Source organism: Benincasa hispida, chromosome 3 (genome assembly GCF_027475165.1).
Source record: "Benincasa hispida cultivar pf3 chromosome 3, pf3_genome.v1.1, whole genome shotgun sequence".
NCBI classification, from domain to species: Eukaryota; Viridiplantae; Streptophyta; class Magnoliopsida; order Cucurbitales; family Cucurbitaceae; genus Benincasa; species Benincasa hispida.
Window position 1 is genome coordinate 38,629,965 of NC_143480.1, and position 23,770 is coordinate 38,653,734.

The window sequence follows — 23,770 nt, forward strand, 5'->3', positions numbered from 1 at the left end:
AAATATTAAGTGTGTACTGTTTTTAATGAAATGGAGAAGTACTAAGCGTGAATGTGATCAAAACAATAAAACACAATCATTAAAGTCTTGTTTAGTAAGTATTTAGGTTTTGGTTTTAATTTTTGAAAATTGAGGTTGTTTTCTCACCATTTTTTTATTCATGATTTTCATTTTTTTTTTAATAAACATTTGAATCTTTTTGCTAAATGTCAAAAACAAAATAAGTTTTTTTTTCAACTTTCAAAATTTATTCTTTGCTAAAATGAGTGTATATAACTCAAAAGTAATTGACAAGTATCTCGTTTCTCGAAGTCCGAAGTTCAAATCTCTATATTGTTAAAATAAAATAAAATAATTCAATCATAATTGAAATATATTTATATATATAATATGTATATGAGGTTATTTATAAGGGAAATAAATGTTCCAACCCAACACATCTACATCAGTTACCTCGCAACTTATTGCTGTAAGGATGGTGACGGTTTCATTTGCCAAAAGCTGGAAAAAAAATACATGCAATAAATAAAATAATAATAAATTATATAAAATGTTCTTATATTATATTTTGTGTCCAAATAAAAGTTGAAAAGAAAAATATCCTTAATATTTGTTTTGGATAGAAACCGTTAGTACTTTAAGTTAAAAATACCCTTAAACTTTTAAAATACTCTTAAATTTTATTTTTAAGTGTAAGGTTTTTCATCCTAGATAATGATAAGGATATTTTTTTTAATATTTTTAAAAATTTAAAGGTATTTTTAATTTGAAAATTTAGATATATCTTTACACAAAGTACACAAGTTTTTTTTTTTATTTTCCCATTTCCCCTATTTTCATCATTCCTTCTTCTTCTCAAGAATTTGGATTTTTTTTTCCTACTCTATCTTCTTTCTTCCTCTCTTAATTTTCTGACCCACCCCACCCCAAAAAAAAACAATAATTAGGGCTTTATATATTTTTTGATTTCTTTAAATATTCTTCTTCTTTAGAAACTAGGAAGCTTCTAATTTTCCTTCCCAAATGGAGATGATAAGCTTTATGACCATGTTCTTCCTCTTCCTCCTTGCTACCCCTTCACTTTCTTCTCCTAAAGGTCTATTATATTATCTCTTTTAATTATAGTTTGAATTATTAATTATATAATGTGTTATTATTATCTTTTTAAAAAAATGTTAATTTAAATTTTTGTAGGTGGATCTGAAAATGGTGAAATGGATTTTTCTTCTTCTTCTTCTTCATCAGAGGTTTATGAAATAGATTATAGAGGACCAGAAACTCACTCATCTCATATTTCTCCACCTGATCATTCCCATGGAAGGCCTTGGATTAATCATCATGATCAACATCAACTTCAACCCAAACAACCTCCTTTCAAGCCTGATCCATACCCACTCAAGGTTAAACATTGATTTTTTTTTTTTTTTTCATTTATTAGCTCAATTTTTTTCTTTTAAAATCAACTTTTTCTTTTAGGTAATTTGTTTTCCTTGTTTGTCATTTTGTGTCATGAGGGAGATTATTAAATAATATCATAGCTTTTTGTGGGAAAAGATAGCTTGATGTAAGTATGAGTTTGTTTAATTTAATCTAGGTTATATAGTAAATAAAAGTTAAGAGTTATAGAGGTTGTTTCATAATTTTTTTTTTTTTTATTTTAAGTTTTTGAAAAAGTATAAGTTTGGTAAATTGTTCCTGCTCCTTGTATTTGGTTATTAAAAAAATTTAATTAAAATTGTGTAAAATTTTGGAAGCATGCAATGATAAAATCAAGCTTTTTTTCCCCTTTTGTTTTAAGTTTTTTTCCCCTTTCAAAAACATAAAAATACAAGTATTATTTGTTTTTTTTTTTTTCTTCTTCTTCTAAAATGCATAATAAACATCATACAAAATTTATGACATTAAAGCTTTCGATATTTAAATTAAAAAACACGGTTTCAAGCAAAAGTTTTATTTTAGAGAACCAGAAAAAAGAAAGGGAAAAAAAGGGAAAAAAAACATGTTTATTATTTTCTTAATAGAAAAAATAGTTAGTGAACACATTATTATTTTTCTTTATTATAAAAAAAAATGTAAATGCTATCACATGAATCTTCAAATGTCAATTTAAACATCCTCCTTTAGTATTCCTTTCGATTTTTGTTTTTTTAAAAAAAAAAATTAATTCTATTTCTTTGTTTGCATCTTTTCTTAAATTGAGTTGAATTCTTAGTTAAATTCTAAAAGTAAAAATTACTTTTTTAATTTTCAAAATTTGACTTGATTTTTGAAAATATAGGTAAAAAGTAAAAACAAAACAAGAAATTTAGAGGTGGTAAGAATATTGGTAGGTAATTTTCAAAAATTAAAAATAAAAAAAAATAGTTACGGGATCTAAGATAGCCAATAATCCTATTAATGAAAATGATTGGTAAAATATATCATGTTAATAATTAAATGACGAAGCTATTAATTAGTAATTATAACGCTTGGTGTCGATGAAAAGTATGTACAAAATTATAAATTGAGATTTCTTTTATGTTGTCTATTCATTAGATAAGTAAGTACGTAAAGAATTTGTTTCTTTCCAAATGTGTTAGGTAATAATTTTATTAGTTTTGTGACTTCATTTAACATTACAACTTATTTTGTTGTTTGTTTTCTCTTATTCTTAATTTTTCAAAACTAAAAGGCTTTTGAATTTTTATAATCAAATTCCAAATTTGGAAAGAAAAAAACAATCCAAAATACTAGAGATATCTATCAATTAAATGGACTGAACATATTATGGATGGTTCCAAAATTTTTAAATATTTTCCCTTTTTTGTATAACAATTGTGCTAAGGGAGAAATCAAAGGTTTATATATCATTAAATGATTATTTTATAGCATATTTAGACACTAACATGTGACTTAGTCCATCAACAAAAATTTGTAATAAGAAGATAAAATGAAACAAGAAAACTTTAGGTGAAAATATTTATAAACTTAATTTTAAAAATATCGAAAAAAATCAAATGATTACAATATATATATATATATATCTTAAGCTCTGTTCGATAATCATTTGGGCATCGTTTCGTAATCATTTTATTTTTTATTTTTTATTTTTATAATTTAAGTCTAACTTCTTACAATGATTTGCATCTTTCTTGAGTACAATTGTTGGAATTCTTAGTCAAATTCTAAAAACAAAAACAAACTTTTAAAAGTTACTTTTTTTTTTTTTTAGTTCTCAAGATTTAGCTTGGTTTTTTAAACTCAAAAAGTAGATAACAAATGAAGAAATTTGGATGTGGAAGTAGTGTCTATAAGCTTAATTTTCAAAAACAAAAACCAAAAACCAAATGGTTACCAAATGAGGTCTTGATTTTTGGTTTTTTATTTTTGAAAGTTAAACCTATAGACACTACTTTCATCTCTAAATTTTCTTTTTTATTGTCTACATTTTATCAATGGTTTAAAAAATCAACCTAAATTTTGAAAACTAAAAAAAAAAAAGCTTAAAAAATTTATTTTGTTTTTTAATTTTGGTTAAGAATTTAATTGTTGTATTAAAAAAAGATCCAAATCATTATAAGAAATGAATAAAAAAATATGCTTAATTTTTTTTTTAAAAAAAATATCAAATAAGATCTTAATTATTAAATTTAGAGATAGTTTAAAATGAGCTTTAATGTCAAGTTTCCAATTATTCTGTTCACTTGTGCAGGGAAGCAAAGCGGGTGTGCATGATTGAAGAAGTTTTGGAATTAAAAGTATTGTTTCAATATTTAAAAAATTAAACCAAATTTGGTAAACTTGAGATATAAATTTCATCCTTTTTTAAAGTATAATTTTGTACAGATTGTGGTTGCATTAATCTTTTGTGTGTGCATCTGAAGTTTGAACGGTTGTACGTTAGTAATTGAGTAAGAATCAACAAATATCTTACAATAAACTTCATCTATTATGTGTATATTTTTTAAATCTTTTAACTTTTAAAATGTCAATTAAATTTCTGAACTTTCAATTTTGTATTTAATGGGATGAAGATCTTTGTTTGAGATGGCTGATGTAAAATTATCAAGGTGATGGCTTATACACGAGCTACAATTATTCTTGAAAAAAGACTAATACTTTCATCTTGAAAAAAAAGTGGTTCTTATATCTTGAATAGACTATTACACTCTCAATTGTGAAAAATCACGTAATCCACCACGCTTATTAATAAAAACAAAAAATCAAATTAGTTAACACTAAACAACATTATTCCATAATCTAAATCAAAGTGAGAGTAGTAGAAAAAAGAACACAAATATTTATAGTGGTTGGACCACCGAGATCTACATCCACTTTACAAGGTGAACAATCTCCTATTAACTTCAATCTCAAAGAATATTAAAAAGAACTTATTGTATTATCGTAATTTCTTCTCAAATTTTGACATGTGATATATTTTTTTAATTTATGAGTCCCACAATTTTTTAAATGCCTCTTATATGAAAACGAACAAAATTTAGCCTAAATAAACATAGTTCAACTAGCATAGTATTTGTATTACTTACCTCAAAGTCAAAAGTTCAATTCTCTCATGTCCCATATTATTTAAAAAAAAAATTTAAAAAAAAAAAAAAAGATTAAATATAGTATCAAAAAAATTGTCCATTGGGCTCCATTGGAACAATATATATAAAGCTTTCAGGATTGTTAGGGGCGTTGAATTAAGATATGGTATCTGAAGTTTATATGTCTATAGAGTTCATATATCTATGGTATTTATAAGTCTGTGTTTAGGGTGCAAAATTATTTGGTTTGAGTTTATACGTCAGTATTTAAGGTACAACGTTGAGTTCATATGTATGAGGTATCTTATGTAATTTTTTAAACTCTAAATAATCTGTTTTTATAATGATTACTTTTGTTTTGAAATTTTTATTCAATAATTCTATCCATATTTGTGTTGAATAAAAAATTGATTGGAATTTTTTTTCTTTCTTTTTTTTTTCAAAGTAATGAACAACAATTAACTCACTGTATTTCTTGCAGAAATATAGTTAAATAAAATGGAAAACCAAAGAGAAATCAAAACTTTTGATTGCTAATTTTTCTCAATAAATTTCATCATCTTTTTCTTCTTCTTTCTATTGTTGCTCTCTATTTTTAGAGTCATGATTTTTTTTAGTTGAATCTCCTCGTCATCTTAGTAGCCAATGGAATATCACCACATTTCTTCGACAATTTCATTTTCAATTCTTCCAAATTTGAAGAATCATCAGGAAACAAATCTTAATTTTTCACTAATTCTTACCATCAAATGTTTCAAGAAACACATCTCTATTTTATAGTTTTTTTTGTTGTGTTACAAACTTGCAACTACTTACATACTTTTTAAAATATCATTAACATTCATTTGATATGTGTATTCAATTAAATAAAAATATATTTTACAAATTTTACGTATAAATATTACACTTAATGCAGACAAAATATCATTATTTATATAATCAACCCTACAACATACTTTAATATTCATTGGTCTTATAATAGTCGAAAGTGGTTGTCGAAGTTAGATTATTGAAGATGATTTTCACGGGAGTTTATAGTTGGAGGTGATTGTCAGAGCTTGAAGTTGGTCACATGAAGGTAGAATTGGAGTTGGTCGCCAGAGTTTTTCGTCATAGGTGGTTTCCGAAGGCCGAAATTAGTCACACAAAGGTAGTCGTAGAAGTTGATTATCAAAGATGATTTTCGTCGGAGTTTGTAGTAGAAGCTTGAAGTTGGTCACATGAAAGTGGTATTAGAGTTGATTGTCGGAGTTTGTCATCAGAAGTGGTTATTGAATCCCAGAGTTATCGTCGAAGTTGCTTGCTCAAAGGTGGTCATCAAATTTGATTATCGAAGATGATTTTCGTCAGAGTTTGTAGTCAGAAGTGGTTGTCGGAGTTGGTCATTGAAGTTTGTTGTTGAAGGTGATTGTTTGAGCCCAAAATTGACCATCTAAGTTGGTATGTGTGAAGGTGTCATCAAAGTTGGGTCACCAAAGTTGTCATTGAAGGTGATTGCTAAAACCTAAAATTGGTCGTCAGAATTGTCATTGAAGGTGGTTGTCGAAGCCGGGAGTTGGTTCCCGAAGTGTAGCAGTGATAGTCGCCGACAGTGACCGATCGGTGGAGCCATTGAAAATATTAGAAAAAGGAAGAGTTGAGATGAATTAGGGTGAATTGATAAAATATACCAACTCAACTCCTTCAACATTCAAAGTTGATTGACCAAATATTGAGTTAGTGTAATATACCAACTGAACTCAACTCAGGTTGATAAATCGAACACCTCCTTTTAAGTGTTTTCAAACTTTTTCGATTTAGTTTCTTTGAATAACTGCAGGGATGATGGATGATCAAAAGAAGGTCATGTTAACTTCCTCACTGACAACTTTTTCAATTTAGTTGTGCCTATAATAGACAAATACAATATATGGTAAATAAATCATATATATATACACCCAACACTGCAAATTTAGATAATAAAGATTTTCTTTAGCCATTTTTAGTCTTGCCTAATCAAATAAGGATTTAAGCTATACTATCACTAAATAAGAACCTGTTTGAAATGACTTTTTAAGTGCTTGAACAAGTATTTTTTAAGTGAAAAAAGTATTTTTACACACTTAAAAAATCATTTCAAACAGACCTGAATAACAAGCATGGGTGGACTTAGCCCTATTGATAGGAAAACGAACTGCACAAACCCTTTAAGCATAAATGGTTGTTTATTCCTGCCATAAACAACAATCCTCCCAAAACCTTTATGAGAGTTCGATTTAGAACTCTCACAAACCATCTCCTCTTTCTTTAGGGGCACGCCCCAATGCTGGTCGATACACGACGAAGAATCACAGCTCCTTCATAGCTTCAATATCACGAGGAAATTAAGCATTCCTATCTATCCTCCTAGGATAGGCTGACATGAATCTCCTCACTAACCAATTCAAATATTTCATCTACTCTGCAATGTGAGAACCTCTAATTAACAAACTTCTATTCATGCCACAACATGCCTGATTTGAACTCTTCAAACATATATTAACCCAATTGCTTAAAGCTTTACCTGCCTATCTCTATGTTTCACTCTCGACTATAAAAATAACTTAAAAAGAACTCTTGTTCTTACCTTTTTGTGTGTATGTTCACATCTGCAAGCCATGTGACAAGATAAACCTGTTTCAAGTAGTCTTGTTAGTGTTGTCATGGAACACGTCGAAGGAGAAAAGAAAATGATCCGAGTAAAGTGATATTGGACAAGTGAGTTTATGCATGTCTTATGAATATTAACTATTAAAGCACTGATGATGGATAGCAAAGAGTTCAAAACCTGCAAAACTTCTGCATTTGGGTGTTGGGTACGACTGACAATAGGTGTACTGCATTCATGACCCTTCAAGGTTGGATGGAGCAGCTCGCTGGTTTCCTTGGACCACAAGTTGCACAAACGCAAGTTGTTGAATTCCCCCGAGTAAAGCTCTTCCGACCAGACCAAGCTTTTGGTTGAGGATTCAGAACTAAGAGAAAGTAGTTCCATCAAAAGCAGACGCTGCATCAACGAAGTAAAAATAAACAAATATATTACACAAAAGGTTTTCGTACAGAACGAAGTCTCAAAGCAACTTGTCTTCAGTTACCTTCAGATTCAGCTCCAACCCAAACATATGAACAAGCTCCTCTGCCAATTTCTCTGAGATTGTTTTCAGGAGGAAAAAAAGGTCATAGTAAGTTTGTGTTGACCCTAATTCCGTCATGTTCATTCTTTTCTACTGTGATCTATACGCAGTATACACAATAACAAAAAGCACATTGGCAAGCAACATAATCTCAATCGTTGTCTAATGGAGCACATTCATTTACTCTTGAAGTAAAAGCATCATCTTCTATTTCAAGAGATCAAGTTTCTATTTCAAAAAAAGAAGTAAAAGCCTCATCTTCTACAACAAAGAGGGAAAAAATGGAGACCTAATAGGACCAAGAAAGCATGTTTTCAGGTGTCTGCATATTTCTTTAGATGTTGCAAATAAGATTGGAATTATCTAAGATCAATCATTAAAAGGTAAATTTTATTCATTATGAACTCAAAAATGTAAGCCGTGATTAGGGAGATCTTAAAAACTTCATACGCACCAAAGCAAGGGATTGTCAATAATGTAAATACTGAGACGCCACCACCATCTCCGGCATCTTCATTGTGATTGTCCTCAGAGCTAGTTGAAAATTGTATGAGTGAACTACTACTTGATCTCTTGAAATAACACTTCATTAGTCTGCTTGCATTTACCATCTGAACTACAACATCAACCTGCAAAAAGCTTTTGAAATCACATATGTTACAGAACATCAGTTGAATAAGGAACTGGTAGAATTATGTGAAGAGAGAAAGAAACTTCTGGATTTGCTTCCTGAAGTTATAGTTGACATTCATAAAATAAGGTAAAATTAATTCTGTGGCTAATCCACACGGCATAATTTTTTGGCTAAATAGAAGCTTCAAGTTTTTCCATGAGTTAGTCATTTCTGGAGACAGAGAACAGATTTGGCTTATGCCATACAACTTCCTCAGATTAGATAACAATCATAGCTGAACTCTGAAGGCCTAGAAAACAACTTTATGCAGAGTTTTCAAACTAAGACAATTGATTACATAATGATTTTGACCTAGTTTATAATGGATTGACAGGAAGAAGAAAACCCATACCATTTCCTTGTAAGAAGATAAGAGTTTACTTCGATAAAGTTCCTGAAACAAGATTGAATAGAACATAGAGAGAGAGTAAGAATCTGATGTAGCCGAAGGGATTAAAGGAGAGAATTCTCACAGAGAATACATGAGAGGAGATCTCTATTTATATGAGAGTCGAAAGCAAAATAAAATCCTAAAAGAAACTAAAAAGGAGAACTAAAATCCAAATAGGAAATTAGAAAGGATCAATCAAGGATTTAACCAAGACTAATATGAATTTACCCAATATGGCCTATGGAAATCCCATCTATTACTTAAACGTAAAATAAAATAAACAAACACACACACACGGATAGATAGGCATGCATAGGAAACCAGTTATTGAGATAAAATGGTGATCCTAATTTGAAAATGAGGTTAAATGACTAATGAACAAGTATTCAGCACAAAACTCTCAGGATACAATATGGTGGGGAGAAAATTAGCTTGTAAATCCCAAGTTAACTACTAGTAATAAAAAAAGATGATGCTAACCTGAAAAAGTGTATTCATCTCCCCATGCCCAAAAGTCATGACTCATGAATAAGCAATCATTTAGAGCGAAGTTAGAACAGAAAGGTCTTTGGTCTTGTAGCATACTAAATTACCAGCAGGCCAAAAAAATTAAGTTGATAGGGCAATCACAATGAGAAGTTGAATTTCTAAACTTTCTAAACTTTATACCAAGAATTCAAAGTTGTACCAAAGGTTATGACATACAGCAAGACTATCAGCTAAGATAAAAACTACCTGCTGCTTAGACAATTTCAAACAAGCTTTGTTTCGTATATCAATCATGTCGTTGAGAGAACCCAGCTCCATAGAAGGCATGTACCTGAGTTAAACCATAGAACCAACAATAAAAATCCCACAAAAGAAAGATCTACCAATCCTATAAAGCTGGAGCATATGGAGGAGTTTATGGAAGTACTTTTCAGACAAATAAGCATTGACAATGGAGGTAGCATGAGATCGCCCGCTTGAAGAAGAAGAAGCCCATTGTTGTTTGAGTGACGACAACTTCGACCATTGATTCCTAATGTTCCTTTGTGCTGATGGCCTCCATAGCCTTGTTATCGACGGAAGTAGAGGCGATGAGCCTGGGGTCGTAATGCTTCCAGATTTCAAAGTAGTTCCTTTAGAAGGAGGTGTAGAGAAATATTGAGTGTCCATGGCATTAAGGGTTTATATACCCGTGACGCCAAAAACTATGGCAATGAAACTGGAATAGTGGATGGGCAGATCTTGTAGGTGCAGTGTCGAAGCAACAAAAGGAGCCACAATTCCAAGAAATACCTACAAAGTACAAACAGTGATTGTCGACATATACATAGAAGATAATGAACAGTGATTGTTAACATAAACATAGAAGATAAAGAACCCTAACTAAAAAGAAAAAAAATTGACCGGAATAAGCAACGGTTGAAATATGATGTTTTAGCCCCATGGGCATTCTTGTCTTTTTACTTTATGCCTATTGAATTAGGGTTTCTCCTCACTCTATTTATATCGGAGGTATATGTGTGATAAAATTAATAAAACTCCTCTATTGTGTTTTTTCTCCCTGTGTTAGGATTTTCCACATAAATCTTGTTTTCTATTCTTCTCCTACTCTTTATTTTCAATATGGTATCAGAGCATGATGAAACCCTAGCCCTGATAGAAGAAATTCAGTCATCAACCTTGGTAGGTGATGGGACCGTGACAGAAGAACCAACCTAGTGGCTATCCAAGCAGTTGTTGATCGATATCTTCGATCGGTTCTAAATCTCGAGCAACACAGACAGTTGGTGAGGACCAATCCAACCGAGTAGATAAGAGGAGCTTAGGACCTGCCGTCAATGGTTTTTTGCCCAGACAGTGCTGATCAATCGAAGGAAGGTGAAGGGCAGTCGGTTGACACCCGTGGTAATCAGTTCGGATGACATCCAATTGTGTCCTCCTCCAGCACCAATTGTGGTCGTTTTGAACAAAATCCAACCACTCCGTTTACGTCCTCCTCCGGTATCAACAGTGATCGATTTGGGCAGAACCCAGCGGCTTAATCTGCCAGTAGCGGCAAGTGACTCGTGCCATACCCAGCGTCGATCGCACCTCCATCCAGCACACCTCTAGTCGCAGCGTCAGCCATGGCAATTCCCTTCAATGGCGTGATGTAGTCGAGTGGGTATCCGGTCCAACCTTATGGGTATCTGATCCACCTTCAACACCCACAGTCTCATCATGGGTGTCCGATCCAACCTCAAATTCGGGTAGGTGACCCAATGGGGGAGAATTTTTCTTCAGTCTTATATGGGCAGAAACATCCGGTTTCCACACCCTATAGGGAACTCCAACAGGAATTGGCAAGTCTCCAGCAACAGATGGCAGCTTTTGGGGAAAATTGAATGGCCAGGAATCTTCTAATCTACTAATATATGTGGAATATCTGGAAACTGTGTTTCCTAGTTTACCTACTGCAAATATTTTATCTGGAACTATGGGAAGTCCTGCAGGAATGATAACAGAGGAAAAACCAAATGGCCAGAATTATTTCTTCTAGTCCCAATCTGTTAGAATGGTATAGAACCTCAGATTGGAATACCCTTACTCTACTCAGCTACTACATGGGACATTTGGGATACAGTCTAAAGGTTATACTCTAAAAGACAAAACGCATCACGACTGTATACCTTGTGCAAACAGGTCCATGAATATAAACAAGGGACCATGGATGTGACTTCATACTTCAACAAAATGTCCTTATTATGGCAGGAGATAGATTTGTGTCGGGAAATTGTTTGGAATTTCTCACATGACGGAATTCAGTATTTAAGGATAGAGAAGGTTGATCGTGTTTATGACTTCCTTGCAGGATTACACTCAAAATTGGACACGGTTTGGAGTCGGATACTAGGGTAAAAGCCGATACCGTCACTTATGGAGGTCTGTTCTAAGGTCCGATTGAAGGAAGATAGGTCAAGTGCTATGAAAGGTTCTGCAGTTACCACTGTGGAGTATGCTGCTTTTGGGGTGAAATCCTCTAGATCGAACAGCAACAAGTAGAATGGAAAAATGCCTCCGATGTGTGAACATTGCAAAAAGTCATGGCACACGAAGGATCAGTGCTGGAAACTACATGGTCGGTTTCCCATTGGCAAATGTCGCCCTCCAAATGACAAGTCAAAATCTGGTCGGGCTCTTGTGAGTGAATTTGTTGAGGTAACTACACAACCTCAGGTGACCAACCTAGGTGACTCAGGTACTGTAGGGATCGAAACAGTTGTTCAGTCAAGTACTCCTCAATCCTTTAATTTTTTTTATTGAAGGAAATGAATTGTGGATTCTAGATTCATGAGCGACCAATCACTTGATTAGCTCATTTGATCGATTTCTCTCATATTGTCCAAGTGCTGAAAATGAGAGGATTCGGATTGCAGATGGGTTCTTTGCTTCTGTTGCAGGGAAAGGTCGTTTTTCTCCATTTCAGGGATTAGTTTTATCGAATGTGCTACATGTGCCGAAAACTTCTTACAATCTGTTGTCTATCAATGAAATAATAAAAGATTTAAATTGTAGAGTCGTTTTCTCAACAGATGTCGCTTTGTTTCAGGACTTGAGTTCGGGGACGACGATTGGACCTGTGCGGTATAACAGGGGCCTCTATTTCCTTTCTGATGAAGCCTCCTTTAGGAGTTTGTTTAGGACTAGTCTTTTATCATCTTTTACTGTTTCTGAAAAAAATTATTTGTTATGGCATTTTCACCTTGGACATCCAAACTTTCAATATATGAAGTATTTGTTTTCCCATTTATTCCATAATGTGAATGTTTCTTCTCTATCTTGTGATGTCTGTATACGTGTAAAACAACCTTGTGTTACCTTCGTTTCTCAGCCTTATAAACCTACCAGCCTTTCCATCTGATCCATAATGATGTTTGGGGTCCTTCTAACATCTCTACCTTATCTGGTAAATGGTGGTTTGTCAAGTTTATCGATGATCATATCCGGCTTACATGGGTGTACCTCTTTACTGATAAGTCAGAGGTCACGTCTGTCTTCCAACAATTTTACACCACAGTCGTAACACGGTTTGATATAAAGATTGTCATTCTTCGGAGTGAAGATTGCCATTCTTCGAAGTGACAATGGACGTGAGTTTGTCAACCATACCCTCCGGGAGTTCTTGACTTCAAAATGGATTGTCCATCAAAATTCTTATGCTTACACTTCGCAACAAAATGGGGTGGCTAAACAACAAAAATCGCCATCTCATTGAATTTACTCGATCTCCAATGATTCCTGCATCTCTTCCATCGTATCTATGGGGAGATGTTCTCATTGCCGCCCATCTCATTAATCGGATGCTCTCATATGTTCTTAAATTCCAAACACCCCTTGAGTGTTTCAAAGACCTGCTTATCCACGCGTCTTATTCTTGATATTCCTCTTCTAGTGTTCGGGTGTACAGCCTTCGTTCATACTCACAATCCTCACCAAACTAAGTTTACCCCACATGCTCAATAGTGTGTGTTTGTCAGGTATCCTTTTCATCAACGGGGTTATAAGTGTTTTCACCCATCCTCACAGAAGTACTTTGTCATTATGGATGTTACGTTCCTTGAAGATAAACCTTTTTTTTCCTGTTAGTCATCTTTAGGGGGGAGACCTCTAGTGAAGAGCCTAACACTTCCATATACTCCATTCTTGTTGATTTCCTTCCTGAACCTATCCCAGATACAAATGTCCCTGTCCTCCCTACTACACAGGTTCCCTGGATAACGTACTATAGGAAAAATCTTAGAAAGGAAATAACGCCCCCTATTCCATCGAAAACGGTCCAAGAATTAGAACCAGCACCAGCACCAGCTCAAGATTTATCTGTTTCGGATAATGTTCTCAAAGAGGGAAATGAGTGTGTTAAAGGTGGTGAGACGAGTTTAGAAAAGGTTGAGACTACGGATGGTAATGAGTTGCAGGGGGTACTCAAAAGAGTGAAAACGTGCCTTAAAAGAATGAGCATAGTCGGTGTTCTGATATTGGTAAGAGGCCAGAAAAGTCTGGCAACTATGATACCACTCTTGATATGCCAATTGCCCTACGGAAAGGAACCAGATCATATACTAAGTATCTTATACATAGTTTCCTATCCTACAGTAATTTGTCTTTCGTGTTTAAGGAATTCACTACCAAACTAAATGTCATGGCAATACTTGTTAGTGTGCACACAACCATGGAAATCCTCGAGTGGAGAGCAGCGGTTATGGAAGAAATGAGAGCCCTCAAAGCGAATAAAACTTGGGATTTGGTGGTTCTCCCTGAAGGTCACAAAAAAGTTGAGTGCAAATGGGTGTTCGCAGTGAAGTATAAGTCTGACGGAACGCTTGAAAGGTACAAGGCCAGGTTAGTGGCTAAAGGGTTCATTCAAACATACGAGATTGACTATTTAGAAAATTTTTCTCTAGTAGTGAAGCTTAACACGATCCAAGTTCTTCTATCAGTTGTCGTGAATAAGGACTGGCCTCTACATCAACTGAATGTAAAAAATATCTTCTTGAATGGTGAGTTAGAAGAAGAGGTCTACATGAGTCCTCCTCCGAGTTTTGAAGCAAAGTTTGGGAATCATGTTTGTAAACTCAGAAAGTCCTTATATGGTTTAAAATAGTCTCCAAGAGTGTGGTTTGATAGATTCACGACTTTTGCTAAATCTCAAGAATTTTTTTAAGGGCATTCTGATCATACCTTGTTTACCAAAAGGTCGCCATCAAGGAAGATCGTTGTTCTGGTAGTTTATGTCAACGATATCATTTTGTCAGGTGACAATACAACAAAGATTATTAAATTATATCAAATGATTGTAAATGAATTTGAGATTAAAGATCTTACCAATTTAAGATATTTTCTTATGATGGAAGTGTCAAGGTCGAAAGCAGGAATATCCATGTCTCAATAGAAATATACACTGGACTTGTTGAAGGAAACAGGGATGACTAGATGTAAGCTCATTGACACTCTTATTGAAGTCAATAGTAAACTGAGAAATACTACTAAGGGAGTTCCTGTAAATAAAGAGAGGTATCAACGTTTTGTGGGAAAATTGATTTACCTGTCTCATACCAGACCAGATATATCATATGTTGTGAGTATGGTGAGTCAGTCATGCAAAGTCCGTACGAGGAACATATGGGAGTTGTGACTCGAATTCTGAGATATTTGAAGTCTACCCCAAGAAAGAGCTTAGTGTTCAAAAAACATGACAAATGCTGCATCGAGGCTTATACTGACTCAGATTGGGCAGGATCAATGACAGATAGAAATTCGACCTTAGGGTATTGTACCTTTGTATGGGGAAATTTGGTTGCCTTGCGGAGTAAGAAACAGGGTGTGGTTGCTAGGAGTAGTGTTGAGGCAGAGTATAGGGCTATAAGTCTGGGAGTGTGCGAAGAAATATGGCTACAAAAAGTTTTGTCTGATCTTCACCAGGACAGTCCTGGACCTATGAAGCTAAGGCTGCCATTAGTATTGTCAATAATCTTATGCAACATGATAAAACCAAATATGTGGAGATTGACAGGCACTTTATAAGGAGAAGTTCGACCACGACATTATTTGTATTCCCTACGTTCCTTCAGGCCAACAGGTTGCAGATGTTCTCACCAAAGGATTACCAAGACAGACTTTTGAAACTTAGGTTAACAAGTTGGGTCTTATTGATATCTATGTCCCAACTTGAGGGGAGTTGAAATATGATGTTTTAGCCCTAAGGGCATTTTTGTCTTTTTACTTTATGCCTACTGAATTAGGGCTTCTCCTTACTCTATTTATATCCGAGGTTGGTTGGGGTGCTTTGTATATGTGTGACAAAATTAATAAAACTCCTCTATCATGGTTTTTTTCTCCCTGTGCTAGGGATTTCCACGTAAATCTTGTTTTCTATTCTTCTATTACTCTTTATTTTCAATAGCAACAAATATAGAAACGATTTCTTTTATTTCTAGAAACACATGAAATCACCAAAGTGTCTGATAAAACATCACAAAGATAAGCTACTATATATGAATCTACAATCAGACATCCTAATCATCCGGTAGAGATTAGAGAGAGAAGATTTGAAAAGCTCAAGTTTCATTTCAGCATTTCAGGTTAATTTCCTCATTAAGCAATAATTAAAACAACAAAAGGAGAGGAGTCGATTGAAACTTGCTGAAATTAGTACGCAATCGGAACTATCATACCAGATCGTCAGGAAAAAGGAAAAGGGAAAAAAAAAAATAATAATTCCCCCTCAGATGCAATTATCGATCTCCGTAAATCATTGTATCAAATTTTTCCATAACTCATGCTTACTTAGAAATTCCATTACTTCTTATTCACAATGCTGACATCAAGCGTTTCTTTTTCCTAAACATTTTCCATATTCAAATCTAAGAACCCAATTAATTTTTCCCGTAGAATATAAGTCATTTAAAACATTTATAACTTGTTTTTACTAATCCAAATAAATTAATGGTCCTAAGTTTTTATTATGATGCTTATTTCAAAGATTTAGTAATAAATCAACCCGTAACATGACAAAATTCCAGAATTGCTTCTAATAGAAAGCACTTGTAGATTTTCAAAATCTATTCAATTGAACATATAACTTAAAAGTTCATAACTTTAGAACCACAAAACTGAATCAGTTTATTTTTTTCCCCCATGGCTCCCCATTTGAGCATCCTTTGAGCCATAATGAATTGATCCTCATCCATAAATACCAATCTTCTCTTCATAAGATGAAGATTCTCAGAATTTTCAAATTATAATGAAACTTGGTTTTTACCATATTCTTTAAACCTTCTCTTTTAATTATTCTGTTATTAATTTCAAGCTAAATTTGAGCCCTTCAAAAGTTGAACTTCAGTCTTCAATACTCAAATGCTCAGTCAAAACAGAATCAATATTCAAGGGCTTGGGGAGAAACTCGAATTGAATAAATAGAAATAAAAACCCCAACAAAACTTTCTCCATTGCTGAGCCAGCCAACTTTTCTTTTTTCTTTTTCCTTCTTTCTTCCTCTACTAAATCAAATTAGGTGCATGTGTTCCCAACATTTCCTATTCTATAGCTTTAAGAATTTGAAGGGAATAGCAAATAACAGCAAAAAGAAACCCAGTTTAAAGCCAGCCAAATGAACTTCCCTGGTAAGAAACAAATTCAATATTTGGATCAGAAATTAGTTTAAATCCTTCTTACATTGTAAGTGAGATTACCTCAAATAAAACCTATAAGATGGTTGATTCTTTGTTGTTGAACCGATGAATAGTTGGTTCTTAGACGACCAAGTGGTCGAGTAGACGTCAGCAACGACGGTAAAATGTAAATGACGGTGCCTCAGTGTGAGTGAGACCCCTAAAATCAAACGCCATTTGGGTCCGTTCCAGTAAACCTACAAACCAAACCGGACCGTGGTTTCGACCTAAATAATTGTATTTTATTTTGGAAAAAAATATATTGTTAAAATATCATTTTAGTCCTTAAACTTTAAATTTGTTCAACTCTAATCACTATACTTTTTATTATCTAATTTTAATCATCATACTTTCAATAAATCTTAAATTTAGTTCTCAATGCTAGTTTATTATTGATTTTTTAAAAAGAAAAATTGTTATCTATTGACAATTTTACTACAAATTTTAAAAGCATATTCACATATTATATTTTGTTGCATGAAAATTATTATTTATTATTTGACAAAGGTAAAAATTAACTTTGAGCGATTAAGTTTAAGATTTATTGAAAGTGGAAGGACTAAATTGTGAACCTTGAGTCCTAATTTCTCTACTTGAGTATGTTCCCTACTAAGACCAATATGATGTGTAGATTGATGTGAAAACTAATGTGTAATTGTAGAGAAAAGGGTGAAAAATTAGAAAAAAAAAAGTGTGAATTTGAAAGCTTGACTCTTGGGTAAAACTTAGAGAATTGACTAAGTATAACCCATGCGTTGGAAGCTAGAAAATTGGCTAAGTGTTGTTCTATGCGTTGGCCTTGCTCATATAGAGGTTATTTGGGCGTTGAAGGAAGCCGAAGTGTGGCCAAGAGAAATGCATGCGGCAACCAATGTCGTGAGAGGTTGGCAACGCGTGCGACAGCCTCAAGTTGCGTGGACATAGGCGTTGGGCGTTGGAGTTGCGCGTGCTGGTTGATCGGGTAGTAAAAGAAGCAGTGTTACGCGATGGTATGCGGCAATGCTACCCGATGGTATGCGGCAATGCTACTCGATGGTGTGCGGCAATGCTACGCGATGGTGTGTGGCAATGCTATGCGATGGTGTCATGCGGCAACACTATGCGATGGTGGTATGCAGAAACGCGATATGATGATGCTAGGTGGCAATGATATGTGATGGTGCTAGGCGGCAATGATATGCGATGGTGCTATACGGCAGCAGCACTAGACGATAAGCTATGCGGCGATGAGACAAGCCGTGATGGACGCATGGTGAAACGTCTTGTGTTGCTAAGGCTTGCAGTACACAAGGCTAATACTATGTATTGGTGATGTGCTATGTGTTGGACATCGAAGGCATGTGGGCGCAGAGGACAAGGCTAATAGTATGTGTTGAAAGGGTGTTAGTCATTATCCTAGTTGAGCGCATAGGGCAAAGGTAAGTCATGCAAAAGTGAAAGATATGCGGCCAAAGATGAGCCTTGTAAGCATCTAGCATATGTGACCAGGTTGCGTCAATTAGATGCACAAGGTAAGTTGAATGGGCGCATGCGCCAATTGGTGGTATCCGGACATAGGTATGTTACGGCAATTGGATGGGTGCATGTGTGGTTAGATGAACGCATATGAGGTTGGATGGACGCATTCAAAGTCATCTGGACATGTGACTTGTTGGAAAGAAATATTAAGCCTTAAGTAAATGAGGTGGACGCACAAGAAGACATGTAAATTTAAGCATTTTGTGTTGGCTAAGGAAGAGGAAAACACCTTAGATTGCAGTGATTTGAAGGTTGCGTTGATAGTGTGGGGACAAGATAATTGGACATGCGGCCAAGTAGGAGGTGTTGGCCATGGAGAGATTTTGGACGTCTATAAATAGGGCCAAGGACTTCTCTTCAGATTATAATTCAAAGGACATTAAGAAAAGTGTGAAAGCTGATTAAACTATGCGTTGATAGAAAATCTATGCATCGGTCATAAAGCATCAAGAGGAGACGCAGTTGGACAATGAAGTCTGGAAATAGCATCAACTTGGAACAAGGAGTTCTCTCAGCATACTTATTCGTTCAGAGTGATTTCAAAGCCACTTGAAAGCTCCATGAGTCTATTTTTCAAGGTAGGGCTGTCGGAGAAGAAGCTCTAAGGGATCGGGCTGAAAACTGAGAAAAAGACAGAAGGGTTAGCTATCAAGTAAGCTTGGGCCAGTCTTGAAGATTTTGTGATTCCGGCCAAACCACAAGAATTTTTTAGCTCGGATTTTAGGGTAAGCTTTCTAAGATATTTTAGAGCATGTTTGTAGAAGGAAGTATCTCAAGATAAGGCATAGAACTATGAATAATCTGAGTTTTAAATTGAATCTGGATATTAGGGTTCAAAAGGGAGCCCGAGATAAACAAGGAACTTCTAGAGAGAAAGGTTCCTAAATGATTAAGGTGAGTTACTAAAATATTTGATTAAATATTTACAATGTTCTAAAGAAACCATATTTTAAAGAAAGATTATTCTCATGCCATGTAATTTTACAAAGTAATTTCCAAGCAAACCATGAGTTATGTTTTAAATGCATGCCATGTATGAAAGTTTATTGAAAAACTATTTATGTGCGTTTAAATACACCCAGCATGCGATAGTATCTTTAAAGAAATGTTTTCTATGCGTTATGCTTTACATGCTTTAAAGAGAAAGTCATTTATGACTAGTTCTACTTGAAACACGATACCAAAAGATAGTTGAGAAGGTATCCGAGCAGCTCGATACTAAAGGACGAGTTTAGAGAAGGTATCCGAGCAGAAGTACCTAAGATATGACGGTACTTAGTATGGCCACATGCATGTAGGTAGGTAAAGTCAGAGATTGAGCAAAAGGATTCTCTCTTGACTAGAAGTTGACGTTGAGATTTAACCATAGTAGGGTTATTCTCAACTAAGGAACAGTGTTAATATTTTCTGATAAAAACAGCTTTATATGCTTTATATGCTTGGAAAATGTTTATACTACAATACAAAGTTACTGTAGAAGTTTATATTTCAATTTAGTCTCCTTATTGAGATTTTTGCATGAGAATCAGTTTTCTTTCTTAAGTCACTCACTGGGCTAGTAAGCTCGTCTCGTTTTCAAATTTTTTCCTTTCCCCCAGGTAGCAGTCAAATCTTTAGGAGATAGCTCTGCATCTGCTCTGCCACTAAAGGACAAAGATATTGTAACCCGTCTGCTAGGTGGTTACTGTAAATATTGTACACATGTTACAGTTGTTCATATAGGGACTAAGATTTTGGGCATCGAGACTTGTGAAACTAGTAATGTAATCATTCTAAATATGTTGTGTTTTTAAACTTAATAAATTTTGTCTAAGAGGCATCCGCTGTGTATGAGTTACATGTTGGTATTAGAGATTTTCGCTAGATTTAGTAGGCAGTAAGTGTCAACAAAAGGGTTAATATCTGCTGCAATCATATCCTAGGCTCAGAGAGTAGTCTGGGTCTGAGTGTGACATAAATAGACAATTGAAAATTCAAGAATTAAAATTGAATAAGTTTCAAAGTATAAAAACTAAAATAGTATTTTAATATACTTTTTTTTATCTCCAAATTTTTATTATTGTTTTCATTTAGTTCCTATATTTTAAAATGCTACATTTGTACTTTTAAATATTGAATTTAATTTTATTTTGGTCCATAACTTTCTAGATTCTATTAACTTTGCCTTAAATAATATTTTTTGTCAAAACTAAAATTAATCAAAAGTTTATTTCATAATTATTTTAAATTTTAATTAATTGAAAATTATATTATTAAATAATAAAAATATCAATACTAAAGATGTATTATAAAATAGAATTATGAAGCCGTGGAATTCACCATATAAAAAATTAATAAAGTATAAAATTGATATACTTTAGTTATAGATCACGAACTCTTTTGACTAATCAAGAGTGGAATTCAACTCCAATTTTTTGGATCAAATCCTTAAATATAATAGTATAAATTCTATAAATTTAAGTGACATGAAAACTAAACTCAATATTTATTATCTCTTTTATTTTTAACGAATAATGTTTAATGCGTAAATATAGTTAAGGAACAATTTACGTGTGGTGGGAAATATTGACACCCAAATAAACCGCTGCTGAAGCGCGTAGACTTTGTTTTCCCCTTCCATTAAGTTTCTGACCTCGTCTTCCCCATCTCTTCGCATTCGATTTCGAAATTTTTTATCTGGGTTCTCTCGTTTCTTCACTAATTCATCATGGCCAACGGCGACAACCTTGAGGAATCCAGCCCACTTCTTGGCAAAGTCGTTGAAAATGCAGATGAGAAGGATACTCATCGTAGCTCCACGGCGGCTGGGCCCGATGCGGTGCCTCCGCCGCCTCCTTTTCGCAAAGATACGGAGGAGGAAAATCGTGACGTGGCTGTGATTATGGGTGGACTGCTGATGGGCTGCCGGTTCACGGCAGCGTGGTGGGGGAGCCGGTCGGTCGGGCCCAATGGGAAACTGGTCTCTGCGCTTGTCTTGGTCGCCACGATGAGTTCTGTAGTAGCGATCTTGAAGTTTGTAAGTCGTTTCGTTTCTCTTCCTTTCTCTATTATAATTGAGTTTTGGGTGTATTGTTAGGTTTTGGGGTTCTGTGATTCTTTATCCCTGATTTTGGGGTTTGAGACTCTGGTGATTTTTCAGCGATTAGTGATTGCATCTGAGGGGAAATTTCTTTATGATGAATCTCATTAATTTGAATTCGATCGGGCACTAATTTCATTAAGTTTCAATCCATCCCTATCCTTCTGTATTGCTTAACGATGAAATTAATCTGAAATGATGAAATGGACGAAACTTGGGCTTTTCAAATCTCCTCTCTAATTTCTACAGGAAGATTGGGATGTTTGATTATGGAATCTTATGTAGCGTAACTCATCCTTATGATGTTGTATCGAACTCTTAGATGATTCAATTTGTTTTTTGAACCCATGATCTAAGCATGGGACATCTTAATATGGTAGACCTCGTTTAGGCAATAGTATATTGTTATTTCTTCAAATAAAGTTTCAGATAAGATCTGGGGTATGCAGAATTGTTTGGTCCTCTAATATCCCATTCTATCACTTGTATTGGGTGGTTAGGCAGTAAAGATTGTTGAGCTGAGTTCTGTCATCTTTGACCATAACCAGTCTTTTTAATTTGTTTCAAACAAGTTCTAGAATTCAATAGTCTTATGCCTAATCCTTAATCCTCCAATGAATACCCATTCTAATCCTTGGTGTCCATGGCTTGAATTACAATAAGAAAAGGAATGCTCTTCTGTCCTTGCATTTTCTTGGTTGGCATGTCTGGCTGATGACTCTTCATGAGGAGGAGGGGCTGGAGGAATTTGTTAGAATCCTTCCTAACAAGAAGGAGATCTGAATTTTATTGAGATATAAAGATAAAAATATTAGATAACCCAAGCATAAAGGAACTTAGAATCTTCCTCTTGAGTGCATTCACCCAAGCCTTAGATCACTCCGCAGACTAACCTCCTTTCACTCTTACCCTCCTTCTACTTATAACAATATTCAGTAACTACCTTTATTCAATAACTACCCTTATCTAGTAACTACCTTCATTCAATAACCACCTATCTATCTAATTACCCTAATACACTAAATATCTAGTACCCAACAGATTTCAAGATATTTATTGGAGAGAATTGTAGGTCAATCAATAAGAGATTTGGACAATTTCAAGGAGGGTATTAGTATTAACTTTTTTCTTAGGGTGAGGTTTCATTTTGGGCTTCAGTTTTGAAGCTTTTTTGTAACTATTCCCTAGGTAACATCTTATTTCAACTACGAGAGAGAAAATTAGGAACTCAATTTTTCATATTGAAAGTGATCAGGATGGGGGGAAGTTGAAATGGAATTAGAGAAAAATAAGGTAAAGCAACTAACAATCACTGTTTGTAGGTCTTCTTGGAAGTGTGGCTCCTTGTATGCTGTATGGAACCAATGCAGAGAGACTTGAGTCTGCTCCTGGGACTTTTGCAAATCATTGCATGTCATATTCTGGTCTCTACTTGATTGGAACCTCTTTCTTTGGTTGGAACTGCCTTGCTCCATGGTTTACATATCCTACCCGTTCAGCTATTCGCCGAATGTTCAATCTAGAGGCAAGTTAGACCTACTCCTTTGATATCTGCATCCATAATCCATTATTGTCTCTCAATATCTGCAAACTAATGCCTTGTGTTGGCTTATGACTTGAACTGACTTGAATTTGTTGAGACGGATGACCTTTGCTTTTATACCTCATAATAGCTACTATGGGGGCTTGATCATGGTCATCATTGAAGCATCTTTCTCTTAACCTGCCTACCTTTCAATTCAATTGATAGGAGAGTTTATAAATCAAATGTTACGTTTCTCATGACGAGCAGGGTAATTGCGAGGCACTTCATAGGTCATGTGGCTGTTGCGAACTCTGTGTTGAAGACGAAGTTCAACGTGAGCACTGTGAATCCGTTTGTGACTTTGCAACTCATGTCTTTTGTCACACATGCGCACTTTGCCAGGAAGGTCGTGAACTTCGTCGGAGGATGCCTCACCCGGGGTTCAATGCTCGTCCTGTGTTAGTCATGATCCCGCCAGCAGAACAGTCCATGGGGCGTGGAGTTTGAGATCATTCTCCTCCTTACTCTTTCATGTTCTATACAGTGGCGTCTTGCTGCTAATCTGCGATGTAATTGGGGTTTGATGATCTGGATGTTAAGTTTTTTCAAAGGGAAAAATGTTCTGACAAGATTATCTGAATGAGACGACATATCATATTGGTGGATAATATTGTTCTTTTATGTATAGAATGTGTCGAAGTTTCATGGCCA

General features: G+C 34.6%; 3 protein-coding genes across 5 annotated transcripts; 2 read left to right on the forward strand and 1 right to left on the reverse strand.

The window, feature by feature from the left end:
- Positions 1 to 828: 828 nt before the first annotated feature.
- Positions 829 to 3,937, forward strand: LOC120072958 (uncharacterized). Its single transcript, XM_039025500.2, has 3 exons — positions 829 to 1,096; positions 1,195 to 1,400; positions 3,692 to 3,937. The coding sequence occupies exons 1-3, from the start codon at positions 1,024 to 1,026 to the stop codon at positions 3,716 to 3,718; spliced, it is 306 nt and encodes a 101-aa protein (XP_038881428.1). The 5' UTR covers positions 829 to 1,023; the 3' UTR covers positions 3,719 to 3,937.
- Positions 3,938 to 6,355: 2,418 nt separating this feature from the next.
- Positions 6,356 to 10,123, reverse strand: LOC120072617 (uncharacterized). 3 transcript variants are annotated; one of them, XM_090312462.1, is made up of 8 exons: positions 9,659 to 10,110; positions 9,478 to 9,562; positions 8,704 to 8,745; positions 8,133 to 8,307; positions 7,640 to 7,692; positions 7,333 to 7,551; positions 7,132 to 7,178; positions 6,356 to 6,413 (listed from the first exon to the last, which is right to left on the reverse strand). In XM_090312462.1, the coding sequence occupies exons 1-8, from the start codon at positions 9,898 to 9,900 to the stop codon at positions 6,404 to 6,406; spliced, it is 873 nt and encodes a 290-aa protein (XP_090168588.1). In that variant the 5' UTR covers positions 9,901 to 10,110; the 3' UTR covers positions 6,356 to 6,403. The 3 variants fall into 3 exon arrangements, with proteins under 3 accessions (XP_090168588.1, XP_038880947.1, XP_038880948.1); XM_039025019.2 differs by lacking the exon at positions 6,356 to 6,413 and adding an exon at positions 6,477 to 6,966 and having other exon boundaries at positions 9,659 to 10,123; XM_039025020.2 differs by lacking the exons at positions 6,356 to 6,413; positions 8,704 to 8,745 and adding an exon at positions 6,477 to 6,966 and having other exon boundaries at positions 9,659 to 10,108.
- Positions 10,124 to 21,019: 10,896 nt separating this feature from the next.
- LOC120074396 (PLAC8 family protein) lies at positions 21,020 to 23,770 on the forward strand. Its single transcript, XM_039027511.2, is given in 4 exon segments — positions 21,020 to 21,322; positions 21,325 to 21,471; positions 22,857 to 23,059; positions 23,327 to 23,770. Coding segments are annotated over 4 exon segments (750 nt in total). The 5' UTR covers positions 21,020 to 21,162; the 3' UTR covers positions 23,567 to 23,770.

What these genes read in the sequence shown, in the direction of transcription:
- LOC120072958 (XM_039025500.2), top strand. Translation starts at nt 1,024, where the DNA reads ATGGAGATGATAAGCTTTATGACCATGTTCTTCCTCTTCCTCCTTGCT. An exon ending in TTCACTTTCTTCTCCTAAAG is followed by an intron (nt 1,097 to 1,194) that starts GTCTATTATATT and finishes AAATTTTTGTAG; the next exon opens with GTGGATCTGAAAATGGTGAA. An exon ending in CTGATCCATACCCACTCAAG is followed by an intron (nt 1,401 to 3,691) that starts GTTAAACATTGA and finishes TCACTTGTGCAG; the next exon opens with GGAAGCAAAGCGGGTGTGCA.
- LOC120072617 (XM_039025019.2), bottom strand. Translation starts at nt 9,900, where the DNA reads ATGGACACTCAATATTTCTCTACACCTCCTTCTAAAGGAACTACTTTG. An exon ending in CAAATGCAGAAGTTTTGCAG is followed by an intron (nt 7,179 to 7,332) that starts GTTTTGAACTCT and finishes TACTTGAAACAG; the next exon opens with GTTTATCTTGTCACATGGCT. An exon ending in GTGAACATACACACAAAAAG is followed by an intron (nt 6,967 to 7,131) that starts GTAAGAACAAGA and finishes CTCACATTGCAG; the next exon opens with AGTAGATGAAATATTTGAAT.